Genomic DNA, 22,707 nt, shown 5'->3' on the forward strand with positions numbered 1-22,707 from the left:
AAACATGTGTAAGTTGAAATTCCTTAATTATAGTCATAGATTTGTCCCCAAAAAATGCTCTTTTTTTCTTTTACTTAATAGTTAATGCTAACACTTAATAAAATAAAATATAATATAAATTAATAAATCTGTTAAGATTTGTAATTAAAGTTTTATTAGTTGTAATTATAAAATAGTACATTTTAAAGTTGTGATATACACTTTTCCAAGTGCTATGACCCCTTTCTTTTTGTAGCCCAACTACTAGAGAAGCCCAGGCCCAAAAGTGATCTTCCTTAGGTCCTGCTGAAATCAAAGACGGAAGCGAATCCAAAATTTCGTCCCGCCGGTGAAGATAATTGGGAAGAAAGGAGCCCTATATTTCCTGCCTACATTAGTTAGCTCCACTTTGATCGACTCGGTTACTGGCTATACATTCCGGTGTATCAGAAATGGTATGTATCTGACTTTCAAGCTCTTCGCTTTCGTTTCCACAATTGAAAACCTAGTTGGCTTTTTTTTTTTCGTGTAGAATTACAGTAATTGTTTGTGGAGTTAGAAATCTGGAGAATCGGTAATTTTAAGGTGTATCACGGTTAACTCGAGCTAATAAGCATGGTCATTGTTCTTTTGTTGAATATAATTTCTCAATATCGTGAGTCTGATATGATAATACCAATAACATTGGCGGAGAAGTAGAACAACATTAATAAAGCTGTAATTTTTGTAGTTTTAGGTTACATTTGAGCACTAAGAGCATGACTTCCATCTTTCATTGAGTACTAACTACCAGGAGATCAAGCTTGTGTTGGGAGTTCATGAAGTTTTGCCTAGACAGTAAACTATTTTTTTCGTGATATTAGAAGATAGAGTGAAGAACTAACTAGCTTAATATTTTTTCTGAACTCACTAGATAATGCTATTCTTAAAGGTGCAGTTAAGACAACAATTAAATCAAAAAGTTGTGTGTTACTGTAGGCACCAAGGCTCTATAGCATAGGTCTCAGAATCCATGAGCTTTATCTTAAGGTGGACAACATTACCCATAGTAAACTGATATATTAATTCTTTTTTTTATCGTTGAAAAGGTATTGTATTAGATGTCCAACAACCAGAAGGTGTTGTGGGGAATTTACAAGGGCTCCATGCCTCCATTACATATTGTGTAATGAGCTCAAAAAATCTATTATGGTCTCTATATCATTTGCAATTGCCATGTTACACCAAAAAAAACAGTTGGGATAAACATCTGCACTTGCCACTTAGTACTAACTACAGATTCTGATTTGCTTTTAAAAATCCTTGCATTCATTTCCTTCCAAATGGTCCACCATCGTCGAAGGGAGAAACTGATATATTAATTACTATGGTGAATGAACATACTAGTGACTAGAAGTGAAAATAAGAAATTTGGTGTAAGCAAATTAATCATTAAATCTAAATTACAATTCTTGAGCTTTATACAAAGTGTTGTTGATTAAAGGGAAAAAGGTCAGAATTGCCCCTCAACTATTAAAAATAGTTCAACTATACCCTTCATTTGATTTTGGTCCCAAAAGGTCTCCACCGTCAGCCAACTGGCGAAGTTATGTCCCTTACAACAAACGGACCTCCAAGTCTGATTTAAAAAAAAGGAAAAACAACCAACATTGCCTCTCAAATATTGGAAATAGGACGAGTATACCCTCTGTTTGATTTTGGTCACAAAACTTCTCACCCTTGGCCAACTTGCAAATAGGTCTTTCAAAATCACTTAACTACAATAACTTCTAGGGGATCCCTTAACTACAACTACTATTACACCCATACTAATTTTTCAAAAGATCGTTCTAAATTAGATCTACACCGCTAAAATATTTTAAACAACAAGAAATGACTTTCTTATTAGAGTAGATTGCGTTTTTGGGACCTTATATAATATGAGTCATGCGTCATTTGTATTGCCGTTTTGCAATGTGTACATAATACCAAAATTCTAAACAATGTGCAAACTGGTGTTAGTATTTTGGATGCAATAAAGTTATAACATGGCCTGTCCATTAATCTTTTTTGAGGATTCAGAATCCCTTTTCATTTATAAGTTTTGTAGAGGGATTAAAGTTCATTAATTGACTCCAGATAGACCCCCCTTACCTTTACTAAGAACGCAATTTAAGTCCTCTTAATCTAGTAATAACTGGGATGTTGTACGCTTTTGGGGAAACAATGTATACTATCACTGTTTGCGTGTTTTGTCTCGTCCTCATTGGAGCTGCGGTGACTGGCAGAGGAGGCTGCACTGGTGGGTGGTTTGGAGGGTATAATGTAATCGGAGATATCTTTATTTTGTAGGAATCTCTCTCGATTTTAAGAGGAGTTTGAAGGAGGACCTTGTAGTTCTCTCCTCATTGGAGATGGCATTTCATCAATGGCTCTCGTGGGAAACCCCGGTGGTGGCAAGTCCATTTGATAGAAGATTATTTGTGGTTGTGTATGATATTAGTGGGGTTGCTGCCATGTGACCAGGAGGTCACGGGTTCAAGCCTTGGAAACAGCCTCTGGCAGAAATGCAAGGTAAGGCTGCGTACAACAGACCCTTGTGGTCGGGCCCTTCCCCGGACCCTGCGCATAGCGGGAGCTTAAGTGCACCGGGCTGCCCTTTTTTTTATGATATTAGTGGGGTTCAAAAAAGTAGATGCAGGGTTCACTTAAAGATGCACAGATTTGGTTTTGAAGTGAAGGTCATAACAGATGACCAAGACCAAAAGCCCTAGGTATTTAGGACAGATCATCGATGAAGAGTTAAGCGAACCAAAACTCCCATTTTTTTGTTTTGAAAGGAACCACACATGTAGGACTCTAAGAATCAGAGCAGTGATACCATGTCAATTTTGCTGAATGTCTCTCAAATTGAGAGTTCTGCCATTAAATAGAAAGAATTCTGATTTTACATCCCTAAAAATCTGCTATTTCTATCCTTGAATATCTGCTATTTCTAGTTGTAACATCCTGTAATCATCCCTGAATATCTCCTATCTCTAACTATGGAAAGCTATTTAGACTAAAATCTGTACAGATATTACATATTAGTGTTATAGCTTTTCCATATTCTGATATTCCTAATATAATATACACAGATCTGTACATATATGTGTACAGATATTCATGATCTGTCCACTATGCTAACAAATATTAGTTATATGTGATAAGTAATGTGTTGTCAAAGTCAACACAATTGAGGAACATGCGCTATTTTAAGCCCTCTTCCTTCTTTGAGAGAAGTCTATTCTGTGGAATTTTAACAAGTAGATGCTCTAAACTGGAACAAGTAAAAGTTGGGGGACCGATCTTCCAGATGTGTGCAAGTTGAAGTGTCATTTCATGTATTAGGCCTTCTATTTAATAAATTTCACTAAATTGTGATTTCTATTTTTTCCCAACTTATCATAAGAATTATTCAATTCTTCTGCCTATATAGTTGTTTTTTCTGTTGTAATTACTTATAATTGCATTGTATTTGCATGTGTTTGTACATGCGCACACACATCCATGTATACACACACAAATATATTCCTTCATCTGCATCTTTCTTCATTGCCCCACTTTGTTGGATTTCACTGGGTATGTTGTTGTTGTTCTTCATTAAAGAGAATATTTTGATATTTGTGCGTCGGTCTTAGCATTTTTCTAGGATTTTCACCTTTTGATAATAGTGCTGGATTTACAGTCTATAGAGGCGCTTTGTAGCTCATGGCAGAATCTCACAGTATCCATCTCTTTTTTTGTTTCTCTTTCCTCCAGGGATATGTTTTGTAGAATGTTATGGATGCTTTTGATACTTGGTGGAACTTATCTGTCTAATTTGCTTTTCAAAGAAGGGAGAAGCCTACTTATTTGACAAGGTATGTTTAACTGTTAATTCATTCCTCTGGTTACAAGCCTCATACCATTGAGTTAACCTGAAGTGCATTAATCTCTGATTATTATTAATCATATATACACTGCAAAATAGATGGGGACTGGTAAAGCAACAAACTCATGAGAGCAATGCACTGGCAGGTCTCTAAATTAAACTGAGCTGAAGACAGTCTGCAATGTTGATGATTATGTTTTAGTTTCATTTCTGCTGGTGTGACTTTTGAAACTTGAGCCACTCTCATGTTTAACAGAAATGTCTTCTTCCTTGCATACCGTATCAATAATTATGGATGCGATCATACCCTTTTTTGAAGAATGGATGCAATCGTACCTTATAAGTTATTTAACTTGTTTATGTTTGTAGTCGCTGCCCTCTCTGTCTCTTGCTAAATGTTTTTCCTTTTTCAGGTCATAGCCTTGTTGGAGTAAGTGCTAAAGCAAGGAGAAGTTGCCCAAGGGAATAAGAAGGTTCTTTTAGTTGAGAATAATTTAATCCATCTAGTCATGGACGAATACAAAAGAAATTCTCTCAAGCAACGCTCGAATACCCAATTCAAGAGGAAGGGAGGCAGTAAAAATGCAAAGTTGAATTTTTCTAGTTATGAACGGTCATCTGAAAATTCTCAAAGTTCAGATACTACCTATTGTATACTTTGTCAATCCAAAAAAGTTGGTAGCGTAATTGGAAAAGGTGGTAGCATAATCAAAGCCTTGAGAGAGGAAACTCAAGCAAAAATTACAGTTGCTGACAGTGTTCCTGGTTCTGATGATAGAATAGTAATCATCTCTAGTCCCTCTACGAAACTAGCTAGGAGACAAGATAATGACAAAAACAATGATAATCCAGAGACAATGGAAGAAACTGGTTCCATGGAGCCACATTGTGCCGCGCAAGATGCTCTGTTAAAAGTTCACAATAGGATTGTTGAGGAAGACTTGCTGGGAGTACAAAATGAGGATAAGAGTGAAACTGTAATAATCACGCGTCTCCTTGTTCCGAACAATTTGGTTGGATGCCTTTTAGGAAGAAAAGGCGATGTTATTCAGAAATTGCGAAGTGAGACTGGGGCAAGCATTCGTGTCCTTTCTGCTGAACATTTGCCAGCTTGTGCTATGACCACTGATGAATTGGTCCAAGTAAGTTTCATGTTCTTTTCTTTGGATGCACAGATTATTTAGTTTCATTTTTGTTTCTAAGGTGAGTGAGTTTTGACATGAACTTTTATTACTTGGAGAATATGATGGTGCAGAGGATGAAAAGGAAAGAGTATTGTTTACTTTAACTAATTGTTCATCTGTACTGATCTTCGTTCTGCATGCAGCAGTTGCATTGATCAGATGTTTTTTGTACATCTCTTTTTTCTCCCTATGATTATCTTCAAGCCTCTACTAGTCCTGATACCTTAGTGCTAGAGTGTTTTTTAGTCCAAGTAATTGCGTCTATCACTGAAGGCAGCCAAGAGTCACTCAGGGCTATTGTACTTTATAATCCACCATTGTTTAGCAATTCAAGTCCTTGAACACTAGACGAGCTGTCCAGTAGCTATTGTTTATCTGACTCGTACTTTCCTCATTGACTTTTTATTTTAACTTAAAAAACAAGGTACCTCTTTGACAAGCAGAAATTTTCTGTGCACTTGGCTAATGTCTGTGCTCTAAGTTTTGCAATTGGCAGCCACGCTAGATTTTTGTTTCTCTCTGTTTCTCCTTATCTGTCTGTCTTTTTGGGCAGCCATGCTATTTCTTTATATGAAACATCTAATAGATAATCAGGTGTTTGCGATTTCAACTCTGTTTAGTCTCTTGGTTTTATGGTGGTCATTACCTTTTTCAGGATACAATCATGTTCGAAGCTACTATTTTTATCGGGGAATATAATTCTCTAGTTTTAGTTAATTTTCTTGCTAATAGTCTTGGAGTTGAATTAAGTATCTTTTTTTGGAACATATCATGTCAGAATTTTCACTGCTGGTAGTTCTTTTTTTTCAGATATCAGGCAAACCTGCTTTGGTGAAAAAAGCCTTGTATGAAGTATCAACACTGTTGCATCAGAATCCTCGCAAAGACAAACCTACCTCGAGTTTTCCTATGGTACATGGTGCTCAAGGTTTTCACCCCCCTGGTCCTCCCATGGAAAATATGATTCCTCCAGGAAAATCAATGTGGTCTCAAAGTAAAACTAATTTAAATGGTATGTCGCCTGCGTTAGCGGTGGGAGGCTATAGGAACCAGCTTACTGGATTTGGCCGTGCGGATTTTGATTATGGTCCTCCCCCTTGTGCTGGTGAAGCTCCTGGTGATTTCACCATGAAAATTCTGTGCTCAGCTGCAAAAATTGGTGGTGTTATAGGCAAGGGTGGCTTCAATGTAAAACAACTGCAGCAGGAAACAGGAGCGGGTATACATGTTGAGGATGTCGCACCCGAATCTGATGAAAGAGTTATTCGTGTCTCCTCTTTGGAGGTAATGTTTCTGATTGAGGAATTCATAATATTAACATACTGATAGCATGTCACTAAGCCATTGTTTTCTTTCCAGTCTTTTTGGGATCCCAGATCACGAACTATTGATGCCATTCTTCAACTTCAAAGTAAAACAAGTGAATTTTCTGACAAAGGAACTATCACTACAAGGCTTCTTTTTCCCTCAAATAAGGTTGGCTGCATTATTGGACAAGGAGGACAGGTTATCAATGAGATGAGAAGGAGAACGCAGGCGGATATTCGTGTTCTTTCCAAGGATGATAAACCCAGATGCGCATCTGCAGATGAAGAGCTTGTGCAGGTGATTTATATGTAGTATGCAAGTTTAGACTTAGTCACTTCTGGTTCAGATATGTCATAGTTTCAATTTTCTAGTGCATGTCGGTACTGTTGTTTCCACGATTTTGTGAGAGATTTCAATCTCAAAGTAATTGAAGTTCCGTTTATTCAGATTTCTGGAAGCATTGGTGTTGCAAAAGATGCTTTGGTTGAGATTTCTTCAAGGCTCAGAGAAAGATGCCTTAGGGATGCAAATAGTAAAGTGGAGTCTGCTCCTGTTAGGCCACTTCCTGGATTTGTTCCTTCAGAGGATTTCCGAAGTGGAGATCCACAACGTACTGGAGCAATTGGGGCTGGTAGCTCTAGAAGATATGAACATTTGAAGGTAGGGAAGATCATCTGGCTAATGTTGCTTCTACTGGAGCTTATACCTTGACTTTTGTTTTGATAACAGTGGAGCCTGGGCTAATTCATACCTTTATTTCTGATCTTCTATGTTTTGGTGTTATGGGTAGTGTGATATGTTTGTTGTAACCTCTTTACTAGGATAATTCACATGAGGAGAGCACCAAGTTCTAGCAACTTTGCACTGCCAGTATGACCTGCAGAATGCATCATCTAATTCATTTAATGTGGTGGTAGTATGAGGCACCAATCCTCTATTCAAATTGAATTTACTGGAATTGTACATGAGACATGCCTTCCCATAAACAGAAACTTCTTAAATATTCTTATGCTTCATCTGTCTGATAGTATTTTCCCCTTGACCATATATTTGGATGTTGAATAAGTGACTTGTCATACTTTCCTCAGTTTGTCGAAACAATTTGCTGCCTTGGTCTTTTCAGTTGGTCCAGTTAACTAAAGAAGTGCTAATTTCTCTTTGTAGGGTGCTGTTCGTGAATATGACCATCCAAGTTATCCAGATCTTCCCATTGCCACTAGGTACTACCAATTCCTGAATATGTTCTTTTTCGACTGCTTTTTCTATTGCAGTTCATCTGAAAACCATAGTGAACTCCAGATACTCAAGTATCAGTAGTCCCCCAGAGATGAAGTTTCCAGACCATTCTTTTGGTTCTGCAAAAGGAACAGGAGGGTACAACATTAATGAGGTAAATTATTCTTTGCCTAGAGCTACTAATAGATGGTTTAGTGAGTTTTTTTGTTTGTTCATTTGGTCCATTTTACTCCAACCAGGTAGAAGACTTGCATTGTGTCATTTTCCTCCATTTTTTTTGATAACCGACCTATTTGGGTGAACTGCTGGATATTGTTACTCCTGGCTACACCTTTTTTTCCCCACGATAAAGGAATCTAATAAATCCTGTGATCTCCATTTTTATGTTATATTGAGGACATGCTAGAGAAAATTACATGTATTTTCATATTTGAGTTTGGATTCTTTAAAATGTTGTATGCTATATGCATTCAATTCATCTTATAATAAATTTCTTGTAAAGAAATAAGTCTTGAGCCTAACTCAATCCCAAAAGCTAGTTTAAGAGGTAAAGATTGCCCAAGACATATTAAAGAGACCACCCATCCCTTAAAGGGACGATATAGGAACCCAAAAGCTAGCTCAATTGCGTGTGGGTAATTTAATATGGCCCCAACATTGGAAATAAGAATTGGGATGAGTCCTGCTCTGATACCATGTAAAGAAATGGTTCTTGGGTCTTACTCAACCCCAAAAGCTAGCTCAAGAGGTAAGAATTGTCCAAGTCATATTAAAGAGACCACCCATCCCTTAAAGGGCCGATAAGATCTTGGTTTTAAATCAACCCCAAAAGCTAGTTCAAGAGATGAGAATTGCCAAGCCATAATGCTATATAAAGAGACCCACTCATCCCATGATTGACCAATGTGGGACTTGTTCAACTCACCCCAGGACCGGACATATGGAGCATGGACACTTTAATTTGAGTCCAAGTTCACTAAAAGCATCATGGTAGAGAACTTCGGGGAATGGGGAGTTCAATGATGGAGTAGTATGTTATTACCAACAATTTCAACAAGAAGGAGAATTAGAGGCCAACTCTGGATAAAGTAACATTTAAGAGAATTAGTAGGGGTGAAAATGTAGCAGATGATAGACTTTTGATAAAGAAGAGTTGATGGAGGTATCAAGACTAGTGAGGGTCTTTACGGGTTTCTGCCGGTCTTCTTCCGTCATTGCTAGGAATTAATAGAGAATGATGTGATAGAATGCATCCATTAATTTTACGAATGACACTTTTAAGATGAGTTTTAACTCTTCATTAAAAAAGAAAATTTTTAACACATTTTTGTTGTGCTCATTCGGAAGAAGCATGGGGCCAATGACATATATATTGTCTTGGTCTATTAGTCTTGTAGAGTATCTATAAAATATTGTTGTATCAAAAAGAAAGTCTTTCAAATAATTGCTTATGTTCCTATCAGGAGCTTAAACTCGGTAGTGGAAAATCTCATTTCCTCATCTCAACGTGCATGTCTGGAGGGGCAAATTTTTGGCACCCTTTTTATAGGTAATGAATGATGAGTTTAAGGCTAAGAAGTGGGTAATTGAGAATTTTGTGTAAATTGGACTTACGATTATGACAATATTTTTTTAATCCATATGCTCGAGAGAATGGCTTGACGTGGAAACATGGACAACGCATTGCATATCCAACTATTAGTAAAGATAACACCTAAAATCATTGCACCCAAGAGTGTGACGATTGAATGGGCTTTGGGAGATCAAAGTTCAAGTCTTGGTCGAGGGAAGAAAACAATAGGTGTTTCTTCCCATTTGTCTTAACCTTGGTATATAGAGTTACCCTATAACTATGTTGTTGAAAGGTAGCATGTACACAATGATTTAATCTAGGTGGGGGCAAGTGCCCCATATATCACTGTTACTAAAAAAATATCCGTTGAGGAGGAAAAAATTAACATTTTTGAAATTAACCTTTTTCAAAACATACCCACCTCTATTTTTTCCCCTTAATTGTAATTATCAAATCACTCGGAGAGGATGATGAAGGAGTTTTTGCAGAGTGGGAAGAAAGGAAGAAAAAATACCACTTGGTAGGTTGGAAAAAATTAACATTCCTAGTAGAGGGGGTCAAGAGATACGTACATCATCCATATCAATAGGGCATTATTAGAGGATAGTTGGGGAAATTTTCACGTAAGAATACATTATGGTGGAAAGTGATAGCCACTAAATAAGGGAGGTTAGAATAGGATGGTTTCTGAGGATATAGGAACTACATAAATGGCAAACTTGAGGAAATGGATCATTAGGGAAAAGTAAATGATAAGAATCGGGTTGCCTGAATAAACAAAAAAATAATGTGGAAGCGAAATTATAAAGATTAAAGACAAAAATTGAAATATATGCAAAATTGGAGAAGAAAATCCCCAAATTCAAAAGATGTGCTAAGAACCCTAATTGATCTTAATATTCAAAACTTAGCGAATTAAAGCTAATTTAAGATACTAATAGAGCCAATTCAAGAACTTAGATCAAAAAGTGATCTAGACCCCTATTTCGACGAAACTAGAGACAATAATTAGTATAAGAGTAATTATCTTCTTTAATTCACGATTAAGAACCAAAAATATCAAGTTAAAGTATTAATCCTACTTCCTAAGAATTGTTCTTATAAGGTTGTAAGATAAATCCCAAGTAGCCAAGCACAAAGGTGTAAAGAAGAGAAACTCTCAATTAATAATAATAATGTCTCCTTAAAATAATAAAACCTACGCCTATATAGAGGGTAAAAACTATCCCGAATAGAATGGGAATAGAACCTACTTTTATGGAAGCAATAAATAAAACCTAATCAGGAAACTTTAAACTATAGGAAACTTTAAACTTGGAAAGCATATAAAAATAATACCAAAAATTCTTTCCTAAGGAAATAAGGAAAAGTTTCAAATAAGGAAAAGTTTCCTCCTTTTTGGGTGAGGATTTTAAGCTCCTGTTTTGGCAGAAATTCAGCCCCATGTGGGCCCCAACCATAAAATATGTGTAGTACTGAGTCCATTCTTCACCACAATTCTTGGACTCGTTTTTGGGTTTTTCTTTTATGATAAGCATCTTCTTGAGTTCCCATTGAAGCCCAACAATCTTGGCTTGCAACTCTTTATCTTGAGACCTTGATGAGTGTCTTCTTAGGGCTTCTATCGCATCATCCTTGTCCATGGAGCTATCAGGAAGAGTTCACTTTTTTTTTTGGATCAGGTGGAAAAAGATGATTTCAAAAGATGCATATCTTAAAACATTTATAATGGCACCCATATGCCATATATACTTTTGGGGTAGAACCCATTAGTGGCCCCTTAAAGTTGGCACCAACTTTCACTTAGACACCCCAATTAGGCTTTGTTCATTTTAGACACTTCAAGTAAGGCCCCGATGTGTCATTTTGACACTTTGCGCTGACTTGGCTCATTGCGTGTGCTGCACTCATTTTGAGCGCGTGAAGAACGTTTTTTTTTAAAAAAAATTTTAAATTTTTTTTCTTGTTCTTCTCCTCCATTTTCTAGCTGCCATTTTTCATCCATGGTGAAATAAATTTGAGCCAAATATAAAGTGAATTTGAATGCCACGAGATTTCCTCAAAGCTTAAACACCTTTTTTTGTTTTGTTACCTTCATCCTCGAAATAATTTGAAAAACATCGACAAAGATTTTTAAAATTCTCCAAATCATTTTAAAGCCATCTTCTTAAAATTTTTAAAATAGTTAAATTCTTTTTAAAGTTTTTCTAAAGATGATACGGGTAGGGTTGGAGTGGGTGTGGGGGGAGATAAAGATCTTGTGGTGTGGGGGATGGGTTGGGGTGGGTGGGATTGGAGAAGACGACGAGAGGGGTGGGTGGTGCTGGAGAGACCACTAGGAGGGTGTGGGGTGTGTGTGGGGGGCTAATAGAAGTTGATTTTTCTTTTTTTTTTAAAAAAAATTATTATTTGGATTAAAAAATGTCACATGTCATCAAGTTATTAGTCATCTTTTTCTACTCAAAAGTCATTATTTGAGAATTATTTTTGATATATATATATATATATATATGCCATGTGTTTTCGTTTAATTCGCCACTTTAGACACGTCATCGGCGAGTGCATTACACACACTTTATATATTTGGGTGATTGTCAAAAAAAGTGTCAAAATGACACATCGGGGCTTTACTTGATGTGTTTAAAATGAACAAAACCTAGTTGAGGTGTCTAAGTGAAAGTTGGTGCCAACTTTAGGGGGCCACCGATGGATTCCGCCTAATTTTGGCGAGAGTAATGTTGTGGGAGACATCTTTGTTGGAGGCATTTCCGGGGTCCGGGTGTGTGTGCTATGGTGTATGAGGGTGACAACAACGGTGATACGGATGCTGAAGCAAAATAAGAACACAAAGTAAAGGATAGAAAAGTGAGATTTACGCAGAACCAAAACTAAGGAAATTGGCATAACACTTGAATCAAACACAAATACCCTATCAATTTAAAACATAATTAACCCAAAGGCCAAAAACTATAAGAACAACTCTCAAGGGGAAGTAATCCCCTTGAAAATTCACCTCAACAAGTTTAAAACACCAACAAAGGAATTCATGCTCAATATCATTATAAGCTAAGCTGGAATGTCCCCTATCATTAACTATAGTAAGCCTTAATTGCTTATTGCGTAAATGATAGATAATTTATGCAATAAGTGATTAGGGCTTCTATCAAATTTGGAGTTGATTTAGACCAATTTGGATAAATGGAGCAAAAATGTTTTGGTGAAATTTTTGCACAGCTTGTTACGATGATTCGCCAGGATTTATGGTCAAATCCTGATGATTAGTTGCCAAATTTTGGTGATCCATCAAGATTTCTGACTAAGCAAGTTTTGTCCATCAATCTAGCAGGATTTTTCTGCCATCGTCAAAACTTTATTGCCAAGTTCTGGCTACGAAAATTTTTCTTAAACGTGGTCAAAACCTAAACATGGCAGTAAAATATTCTATTTTGTGCAATTCACTCGAAATAACCAAACAGATTTCAATGTCACAGAATTACAGGGCTGTGTCTGAATTCACTGACTGGATAAATGCTAGAGTTCTTTGGTCCTTTTTTTGGAGGATCTTTCACTTGGAGAAGGGGTGATAATCATATGTCAGCCTCCAGAATAGATAGATTTTTTATTTTCTCAGCCGTGTGAGGTACTTTTTAATAAGATCAAGCAAAATCTTTTGCCTAGACTAGGCTCAGACCATAATCCTATAATGCTATCTTGTGGAGATATAAGTTTGAAGAAACCATATTTCAAATTTTGAAAATGGTGGATGGCTGTGGAAGGATTCAGAGACAATGTCAAAGAATCATGGACTTCTTTTTTGTGTAACTGGTACAGGTTCATTCATCCTGGCCACAAAGTAGAAGATGTTGAAAGATAAGCTGAATGGGGTTTGAAGAATAAGAATAATTGGAAACAGAAAAAAGGAGGATGTTTTGTGTCAGCTATCTAGACTAGAAAAAAATTCACTTATCTATGGAATTTGAAGTATCCAGAAATGAGGAAATAGCTTGGAGACAGAGATCCAGAGTTCAATGGCTCAAGCAGGGAACAAGAAAACTAAATATTTTCATAGAATTGCCACAATACATAAGAGATTCAACTCTATTGATACTTTAGTAGTGGATGGGACTTCTGTTTCAGATTCTGAAGACATAAAGGGCAATCATCAGTTTATATCAGAACCTTTACAAAGAAACTGAACATTGGAGGCCTGATTTTAATCTACAAGGGTTTGAAGGTATTAACCTTTTTTTTTTTTTGAGAAAGATAACATTAATTCTATATATCCATAGGTATACTACACCAAAAAGTGTAGTTCCCCTACAAAAGTTTTACTACTTACATCTTGTGTTTCAATTTATCCTTACAAAAAGTCTAGAACATCAAAAATGTCTTCTGTTTGAGCTAATAATTTTTGCTCACACCAAAAATAAAATAGGCCTAAGCAATTCATCTTAAGATTCTGTTCCTCTCAGACCAAACTGACCACCACATATAAGCCGGGACAATCTTCCATCTCTCCTCTTTCTTACTTACCATGTCATCCTTGTTCCAGCATCTTAGAACACCTGCTATGCTTCCAGGCTTCACCCATCTGATCCCTTTTAGGCATATAAACATCCTCCATAGTTGATCTGTCCACTTGCAATGCAAAAAAGATGGTTGATTGTCTCAGTTTGTTCCCCATAGAGAAAACACCTAGGGACTAATTGATGACCCCTTTTACTTAGGTTTTGTTGTGTCAACACTGCCTCTTTAGCCAAAAGTCAGGTGAAACAGTAAACTTTGTAAGGAATCTTTGGCTTCCATATCATCTTCCAAGGCCAATCTCTTTCCTTCACTACTGTTGAATTCAACTTCTTGTCTGCTGAATTGATAGAGAACTTTCCGCTCCTGTCTTTGCACCATTCCAGTATGTCCTCTTCTCCATTGAGGTTATTGAAACCTGCTATTGAATTGTAAAATTCTACAATTCTTCTCATCTCCCAGTCATTCAGATGTCTCCTCAGGAATAAGTTCCATCCCTGACCAGTCCACATCATGGCAACTGTGGCATGTTGTTGTTGACTTAACGTGAAGAGTTTTGGATGTTGTTGTTTCATAGTTCCTTGCCCTGTCCATTGTCATGCCAAAAGGATGTTCGTTGTCCATTCCCAATCTTCAGCTTTGTTCTGATTTGCATCAATGGCTATAGGTTCCTGATAGTTCTCCAGACTGAGCACCCATAGGGTGTTGTTACAATCTTAGTCATCCATTTGTCTTCCATTCCATATTTTGCAACAATGGCTTCTTTCCACAACATTCCTTCATCAGTAGCAAACTTCCACAACCATTTCATCATCAAACTCTGATTATGCTGCTTCATGTTTCTGATACTTAGACCCCCTGCTTTCTTGTCTACTAATAGCTCCTCCCATTTGACTAGGTGGTATTTTTTCTTATCTTCATTTCCCTGCCAGAAGTAGTTCCTTCTCAGTGCATCTATTCTTTCACTTGCACTGACAGGTATAGGAAAAATAGACATCAAATAAGAAGGCAAAGTGTCCAGAACACTATCGACTAGTGTCAGTCTAACACCCCTAGAGAGATATTGACTCTTCCAATTTGTTAATCTCCTAGTGCATTTCTCCACCACCCCATTCCAAATCCCTATTGACTTACTCTTTGCACCCAATGGCATGCCGAGATAAGTTGTTATCTCTCCCACCTACCCCCAAGTCTACTTTCAAGGTTCTCTATCTCGTCAACTGTGTTGATGGGATATATGAAACTTTTCCCCCAATTTATGTGTAACCCAGAGACTGCTTCGAAAATGATGAAAATGACCCAAAAAATCAGGACTTGTTCCTATACTGCTTCACAAAATATCAAGATATCATCTGCATACTGCAGATGTGTTACCTCCAAACTGTTTTCCTCTCCCATCTGGAAGCCCCTAATCCATCCTTTCCCCCTTGCCTTATTCAAGAGGTTGCTCATTCCTTCCATAGCTAGTATGAAAAGAAATGGAGACAAGGGATCACCCTGTCTCAGGCCTCTCTGAGATGGAAAGAAACCATTTGGTATCCTGTTGATTATCACTGAGAATATAACTGTGCTTATACATTGTGATATCCATTTGATCCACCTATTCCCAAACCCAATATTCTCCAAAAGTTGTAATAGGAAATTCCAATTCAGATGGTCATAGGCCTTCTGAATGTCCAGCTTGCAAACAATACCTGGCTTCTTACTACCCTGTCTAGAATCTACACATTCATTTGCAATTAGCACTGCGTCCATTATCTGCCTTCCTTTGATGAAGGCCATTTGTTGTCTATCTAGAAAACCATGAATGACCTCCTTCAACCTTTTTGCCAGAAGCTTGGCTAGGATCTTGTACATCCCCCCAATTAGGCTTATAGGTCTGTAATCATTTAGTTCTTCTGCCCCTGCTTTCTTTGGGATCAAAGCTACAAAGGTAGCATTCATACTTTTTTCAAAAATACCTTTCTCATGAAAATTTTGTACTGCTGCTACAAGATCCACTTAGATAATTTCCCAGCATTTCTTGAAGAACTCCATAGAGTATCCATCAGGTCCAGGTGCCTTGTCCCCTGCACAAGCTTTAATGCTATCCAAAATCTCCTGGGGTTCAGAAGGTGCCATCAACAACAAGTTTTCCTCATCACTGATTCTGGGGCAATTCTCCATTTGTAGGTGTGGTCTCCATTTCTATGTTTCTGTGTATAGTCTCTCATATATGACACTATCTCTTTCTTCACCTCTCCTGGATCCTCCACCATTACACCATCCACCTTCAACTTATCAATAGTATTGAATCTCCTGTGGACATTTGCAGTTTTGTGGAAAAAATTGTGTTTCTATCTCCTTCTCTTAGCCATGTTGCACTGGATCTGTGTCTCCAAGCAATCTCCTTCTTTCTTGCTGTGTCTTCAAATTCCATTGTGAGAGAGAGTCAGCAATCTCCTCCTCCTGCAAAGCTCTGTTTTCCTGCATCTTCTCTATTGCCTCTAACTGTGCCAAAACATTTTTTCTGAGACCCTAAATTCCCTTGTCTCGTCTTACTCCAGTCTTCACTCATTTAATTTGATTTTTAGAGCCCTCAATTTTGCCATTAGAGTAAAGTCGGGACTACCTTCATATTTGAATGAGTCCCACCATTCCTTTACCCTCTCCTTGAAGCTACTGATTGCAGCCACCAATTCTCAAGCTTGAAGTAGGATTTTGACTTTTCCCATTCTCCATACTGTAGCTTAATGGGAGTATGATCTGAAGTATCTCTTTGCATTATAGACTGCTTAATGTGTCTGAAGCTGTCATCCATTTCATCTGATATGAGAAATCTGTCCAGTCTTGCTGCACTTTCATGTCTATCACCCTTCTTCAATGTATACTTGCCCCCTTTTAGATCTGAGAAGTCTGACATGGCTTTATTTATTCTCCTTCATTTTATTCTGATGGGTGTCTAGTAGTATTAAAATCCCCACACAGGATCCATTGCCGTGTCAAGAGCCCCCTAGCTGCGCCAATCTCCCCCAAGTTTCTTCCCTTTCTACCCCATCATTAGGAGCATAGATACCTGTTAAATGCCAGTCAAATACCTGCCTTATCCCTGAAAAACTGCAAGAAACAGAGTACATCCCAACACTGCTCAGCACCCCTGTCCAGTCCCTTTTGTCCCACACGATGACAATGCCTCCCCCCCCCCCTCGGGGCCGTTCCACTAGCCTCCAATTGATCATATTCTACCCATTTATTCCCCCATATCTCCCTAACAGATTCAGTGATATCCCCCTTTAATTTAGTTTCTTGTAAACACACTTATCTGCCTTCCACTCCTTCATTATATTCCTTATGAGAGCCCTTTTCCTGCCACCATTTAACCCCCACATTCCATGTCACTACTTTCATAATCATTGATCTTTGCGTGCCAAATATCCCCCCTTGCTTGTAGACCCATAACTCCAGAATTTGCTATCTAATTCTAGCCCCTTCAGTTCATACTTCCCCTTCCTCTTAGCTGTTCCTTGTGCCCCTTTATGTTGTGACTTATTGTTATCTACCCTCATAAACAGTTCTTTCGCCTTTTCTTCGCAACCTTTGAAATCGATTCCAAATTCCGTACTTAATTGGATAATGTATTATTGGATCCACTCCTCAATGCACATTCTTCCTCTGGTAGATTGCTCTCACCCGGAAGTTGCATGTTCAAGGGGATGACATCTTCCTCAACTCTCTCTGCCATGTCTGCCTTTTCTTTTATTTGCATATCTGCAATTTCGACAACTTCTTTGTGTGTGGATTGATCCATTGTCGATGTTTCTACATTTTGAGTCAATTGAGTAGCCTGAATCTCCTTTTTCCTTTGCAGGCCCGAGACTCTTTTGAGAGTTGCAAATATTTGCTTGTATTTATACGTCAATTATATCATGTTTTTGGGGCTGTGCTATTGTTCTCCTTTTATTTAATTCATTTTGGCCTAAGTGTAGGCCCAAGTCCTCTGCTCTTTTAATGAATCCACCCACAACACCAAGTGGGCCCTTCCCCTTCTCTTTTTCTCCGTGTGGCCTGGGGTTTGAACTTTCCCCACTTTTAACTATACCCATGTGCCCCCCTTTTAACCTCTGAGCCTTTGCCTATTATGTGTAAGACTTCAGACCTTCCTTTATCCGCTGGACAAAAACCTACAGCCTCACCTTTCTCTTTTTTTGGACTGACAATGATCGGCAACTCAACCCAGATTGGAATCGTGTAAACGAAGTTGTCGCTGTTCAGTTCTATCTCTCTCGGAACTTCTTTCCCGTCTCCATGAACCTTAATTCGAGCCCAATAAAGATGGTTCTTTAGGGTTGTCTCCTCCTCTGTTTCAATAAAGCCACCGCACCGGTCACCGGTTTACTTGAACATCTTGTTCGACCACATGCTCAAAGGTAGACTTAGGATCCGTATCCATACCCAGTCCCTTCATAATTCCGCCGGCCAACAGCTAGTGGTCGGATTCCACCAGTCGAGTTCCAGCTTCAACTTCTTCCAGATCTAGACTCCAGATTAAACATGCTCTGCAATTTTCCTTGAGGGGTGTTCGAAAAGAAATTGGCCGTCATTCATTGCAAAGACACTGACACCAAATGTTGTCTTCCATGTATTGCATGCCCACCTTCTAACATAGTTCAAACTTGGGAGTTCCTGTGTTGTCTGGAATTTGCCGACTATACATCTGCTTAGAAGGTCCTTCTCCGCTGCTGAGGAACCTCCTATGATTCGTATGTTGTCTTCCTCTATCTGTACCTTGGCCTTCTTCAAGGCTTTTGTTGTCCACCTATTATTGGAGCAAGCTTCCTTGAAAGATAAAGTTAACTTGGGTGTGGATGCTACTTGGGTCACCTGTGCTCTTGTTGGCTCGTACAAGATCTTCGCCACTTTATGTGCTATATTTCCCCGCCCTCCTTTGTGTGAACTCTCTTTATGTAATAATTATTGATTTACTTTGATCTTGTAAAGCAATAAAACTGGCGATGAACCTCCCATTTTCGTTGAACTTTAGTGTGCAGATGAACTCAGAGAAATGGTCCTTCATTTTCCATCTCTTCACTGTATTCCCATGTATTTTTGATGCTTCAATAAATACTGAAGCCAACCACTTTAAAACTTTTTCTGCTAATCTTAGCTCTTCGCATTAAATATCTGCTACATTCCACCCACTCGTACCATGATTCCTCCCCTGAGCTGCATTTAGTGATTTCGTACGATTTGAAATCTGCGTTGTAAAATATTGTATTGTCTTCCATTCCTCCGACTCCGGTGAGGCCGCCGGAGAAGGACCCTGGAAACCAGCAAAGTCTTTACCTAGGAAAAAGAATGGCTACAAAGGCAATTTGATGAAAGTGAAGTATTGACCTGCATCAAACTATGTACCAGTGATAGTGCTCCAGGCCATAATGGGTTCCCAATGAGTTTTTATCAGAATTTTTGGGAGCTGCTAAAGGAGGATTTTATGAATGCTAGCAGACACTTTTACGCCCGTCAGGAGTTTGAAATTACAAAGAAAACTCGGGCTACTGAACTAAGAGACTTTAGACCTATAAGCCTCATAAGTGGAATCTACGAAGTAATTGCTAAACTTCTTGCAGAGAGGTTGAAGAGGGTGGTGAGCAAGCTAGTCAAGCATCTAATGGCTTCCATAAAAGGCAGGCAAATTATGGCTGCAACACTCATAGCCAGTGAATGTTGGACTCTAGGCTCAGAGGTGAAGACCCATGGATCATGTGCAAGCTAGATATAAAGAAGGTTTATGACCTTGTCAACTGGGATTTCCTTCTCAACATTTTGAAACAAATGGATATGGGTTTCTATGAGAGATGGTGGAAGTGGATTGATTTTTGCATTAAAACTGTCAGCTTCTCAATTCTGTTTAATGGAGAACCTGTTGGTCTTTTTTCCCCTTAGAGAGATGACTCAGACAAGGAAATCCTCTTTCTCCTCTCCTCTTGATATTAGTTGTGGAAGGCTTCAATAGTATGATGAGGGTGGCTATTCAGAACAACTGGATAAAAGATTTCAGGAAAAGGCAATCAAGCAGGGAAGTAGATATGGATTTGTAATTTGCTTTATGCAGATGACACACTTATTTTCTGTGAAGCTAAGGTAGATCAATTTAGTTTTGTCAAAATTGTTTGGGTGATTTGGGGCAATTTATGGTTTATCTGTAAATTGGAGGAAGAGCAGCATTTTTCATGTTAAAAGAAGTCCCATAAATACGAAGTCTGGCCAACATTCTGGGATGTAAAATTGAGAACTTCCCAACAACTTATTTGGGCATGCCTCTTGGCAACAAACATAAGGAGTTGGAAATCTGGGATGGGATTGTAAAAAAACTTAAGAAACTATGCTAACTGGAAAGCTCAGTATCTGTCTCTTGGAGGAAGAATCACTCTAATTAACTCAGTTTTGGATTCATTGCCAGCTTATTCCATGTCTTTATTCCCTGTTCCTTCTAAGGTGGAAGGACAGGGTTGGGGAGAGATTTTTTATGGCTGGGGGGACGAGGGAAGAGGTATACATATGGTGGTCAATATGGAGAGAAAGAAACATCAGATGCTTCGAGGATAGTTCTAATTCAATTCAAAAAATCAAAGAGAATTGTATTAATACCTTTTATTTTTGGTGTATAGAAGAAGGTACAGAAGTCGACAGTAAGTGGATTTTTTAGGTTATTTGTGATTGCTTTAGTTCTCTCCCATTGTTTTGGGTCTATATATTTTTTGGAGGTCTCCAGCATTATACAACATTACCATTCTCAAAATATAAAAATCCCAAAAACTTAACAATCAAAATTGAAGTTTTGATAATTCAAGCAACGCCCTCCCCTACTCATCACTCTTAAAATCCTGACCAAGGAGTCCATTGTGACTTTTCCCACTTTGCTCCTTTTGCAACTGTAACAGCCAACATCATGGTTGAAGGTAGAAACGACTCTATGCATTTCCATTAATTTTTTTATTTGTGGAAAGGCTCTAAATTGACTAGTTGAATTATTTTGTAAAAAGATTAACAGCAACATCAAGACGCAAAAACCTAAGGCCAAAAGTTATTATTCCTACTTATATCCCCTTAACTGGGGGTTTGGTTATATCATGAGAAATGGATTATTTATTGAAGCGACGTTGCTTTCAGAACTTCACTCTTGATTTCTATTTCATATAGTTGTTGTTGCTAATCCTTTGTTTGAATCACAGTTTGCTGGAAGTAGTGCAAGATTTCGGGATCCTCGTTCTATTGGACCTGGATTCATTGATGATATTCGGGGTACTTCAGATCACATGAATGCTGGGCACAACGTTTTTCATGGGTCCTCTGAGAATTTGAATGCTGGGCGGCCTACTTTTCAAGGATACGGGTCTCCTGCTGGAAAGAGCAGCAATATTCAGCAAGGTGCTTACCACCAGAATTATGCTGCTCAACAAAGTGCTTATCAAAGTTATCCAGCTAAAGGTGGCTACCCTAGCGGTAGTCCTTCCCATTTGCCTTACCAGAACACTAATCCACATCAAGCTCCATATCAAAACATCAACTCGCAGCAGCACCAGCAGGCGCCTCCACCATACCAGAACATGGCTGCACAAGGTTCCTACCATTATTGATCCTCAACAATGAGTTCCTCAAACTACTTATGGCAGGTTTTAGTCACTTCTGTACAATACTTTAATATCATGTTGTGCCGTAGTTGTTGCTGAAGTGTCTGTCATAGTGATCTGACTTATTGCATTCGATGGTTAAGAGTATCGTTGAACACAGGTTCAGTAGTTAACTGTTTGGCAATATTTTCGGAGACCTCGCTTCAGGTTTTCTCTGCAGCATTCAACTTCCTTGTGGTTTAAGGTGCCTAATTTGATTTCTTTGTAGTGAGATTGTTTTCAAATGATAAAAATTTCTTTAGTGTTCCAAAATTGCTCTTTCGTAAGGTTAATTCATTGACATTAGTTTCGTTAAGTAGAAAACAAAAATAAATTCAAGGATACTAACTTGATTTTCTTTTTTTTTTACAATATTACTATTTTGGAAATTAACAAGAAAAACGATTAGAATTTCATTGGTTTGTGCCTTTTGGCACCACCAAAAATAAATGAATTTAAGTCAGTTGCAAGTCCGCTCTTTCTTTTGGGGCAGGAGAAGGGGAAGGGAATTACGAGGCGGGAAATTAAACCTCACTAGTCACCATGAAAGCTTATGTAGTAAATTAATTGGACTACTAAGATTCTCCATTACAATTTACAAGGCTTTGTTGAACGATAATATATTTAATTTTTAATTAGTTGATATCTGTTATTTTCATTTGCATCACCATTAGTAGACTATTTTCTACCTGATAGGCTAGTATGCGACGTCTAAAAAAAAATAGATTTTACTCATATATATTTTAATTTTTCGACTCAAACCGCTTTTCAAGTACCCTAGCTCCACCTTGATTCAAAGGCAGATGCAGCGGAGCCAACTTGCCAACAAACGCATAGCTTTTGTCTTATTTATTAAGTTCACAATTAAGTGCTTATACATATTTAATGAACTTCTTAGTATAAGATTAAGCAAAATTTACTGAATTTGTTTGACGTGAATATTATTTTACCTCCACCGCTATTCAAACATCAATATTTCTTTTTTCTTTCGTCCTTTTTTGGGGTAGGGGGGGGGGGGCGAACTTACTTCCATTTTCAATTATCAAATGTCATCTATAATAGCAACATATTCAGTGAAATTTTATAAATGGGTCCGGGGACATCTCATTTACCTTTCATCTAAAACAATTTAGACAAGAAGAAAATCAAAACTAAACATTTTAATCAAACATAAACGATTAAGCACCCAATAATCAATTAGCTTACCAAGTAGGGCTTGAAATTTGAATTTACTTCTAGCAAGGCAGTAGTGAATCTTGATAACGATCGAGTTTAATTGAACCCAATAGGTTCTGTTTAAACTGTGTTGAAAACATACTAGATATGTACAAATAATATGTTGTACACCCAAAGTATGTTTTT

General features: G+C 37.9%; 1 protein-coding gene across 1 annotated transcript; it reads left to right on the forward strand.

The window, feature by feature from the left end:
- Positions 1-282: 282 nt before the first annotated feature.
- LOC129894023 (KH domain-containing protein HEN4-like) lies at positions 283-21,618 on the forward strand. Its single transcript, XM_055969515.1, has 9 exons — positions 283-434; positions 3,760-3,860; positions 4,285-5,013; positions 5,866-6,339; positions 6,415-6,660; positions 6,811-7,023; positions 7,528-7,583; positions 7,663-7,753; positions 20,908-21,618. Exons 3-9 carry the CDS (start codon positions 4,381-4,383, stop codon positions 21,310-21,312), a joined length of 2,118 nt encoding a protein of 705 aa, XP_055825490.1. The 5' UTR covers positions 283-434; positions 3,760-3,860; positions 4,285-4,380; the 3' UTR covers positions 21,313-21,618.
- The last annotated feature ends 1,089 nt before the right edge of the window (positions 21,619-22,707 follow it).

Source organism: Solanum dulcamara, chromosome 7 (assembly GCF_947179165.1).
Source record: "Solanum dulcamara chromosome 7, daSolDulc1.2, whole genome shotgun sequence".
NCBI classification, from domain to species: Eukaryota; Viridiplantae; Streptophyta; class Magnoliopsida; order Solanales; family Solanaceae; genus Solanum; species Solanum dulcamara.

Coding starts and splice junctions, on each gene's coding strand:
- LOC129894023 (XM_055969515.1), top strand. CDS start 4,381: ATGGACGAATACAAAAGAAATTCTCTCAAGCAACGCTCGAATACCCAA. Junction 7,584..7,662: donor GATCTTCCCATTGCCACTAG/GTACTACCAATT, acceptor AGTGAACTCCAG/ATACTCAAGTATCAGTAGTC. Junction 7,754..20,907: donor GAGGGTACAACATTAATGAG/GTAAATTATTCT, acceptor TTTGAATCACAG/TTTGCTGGAAGTAGTGCAAG.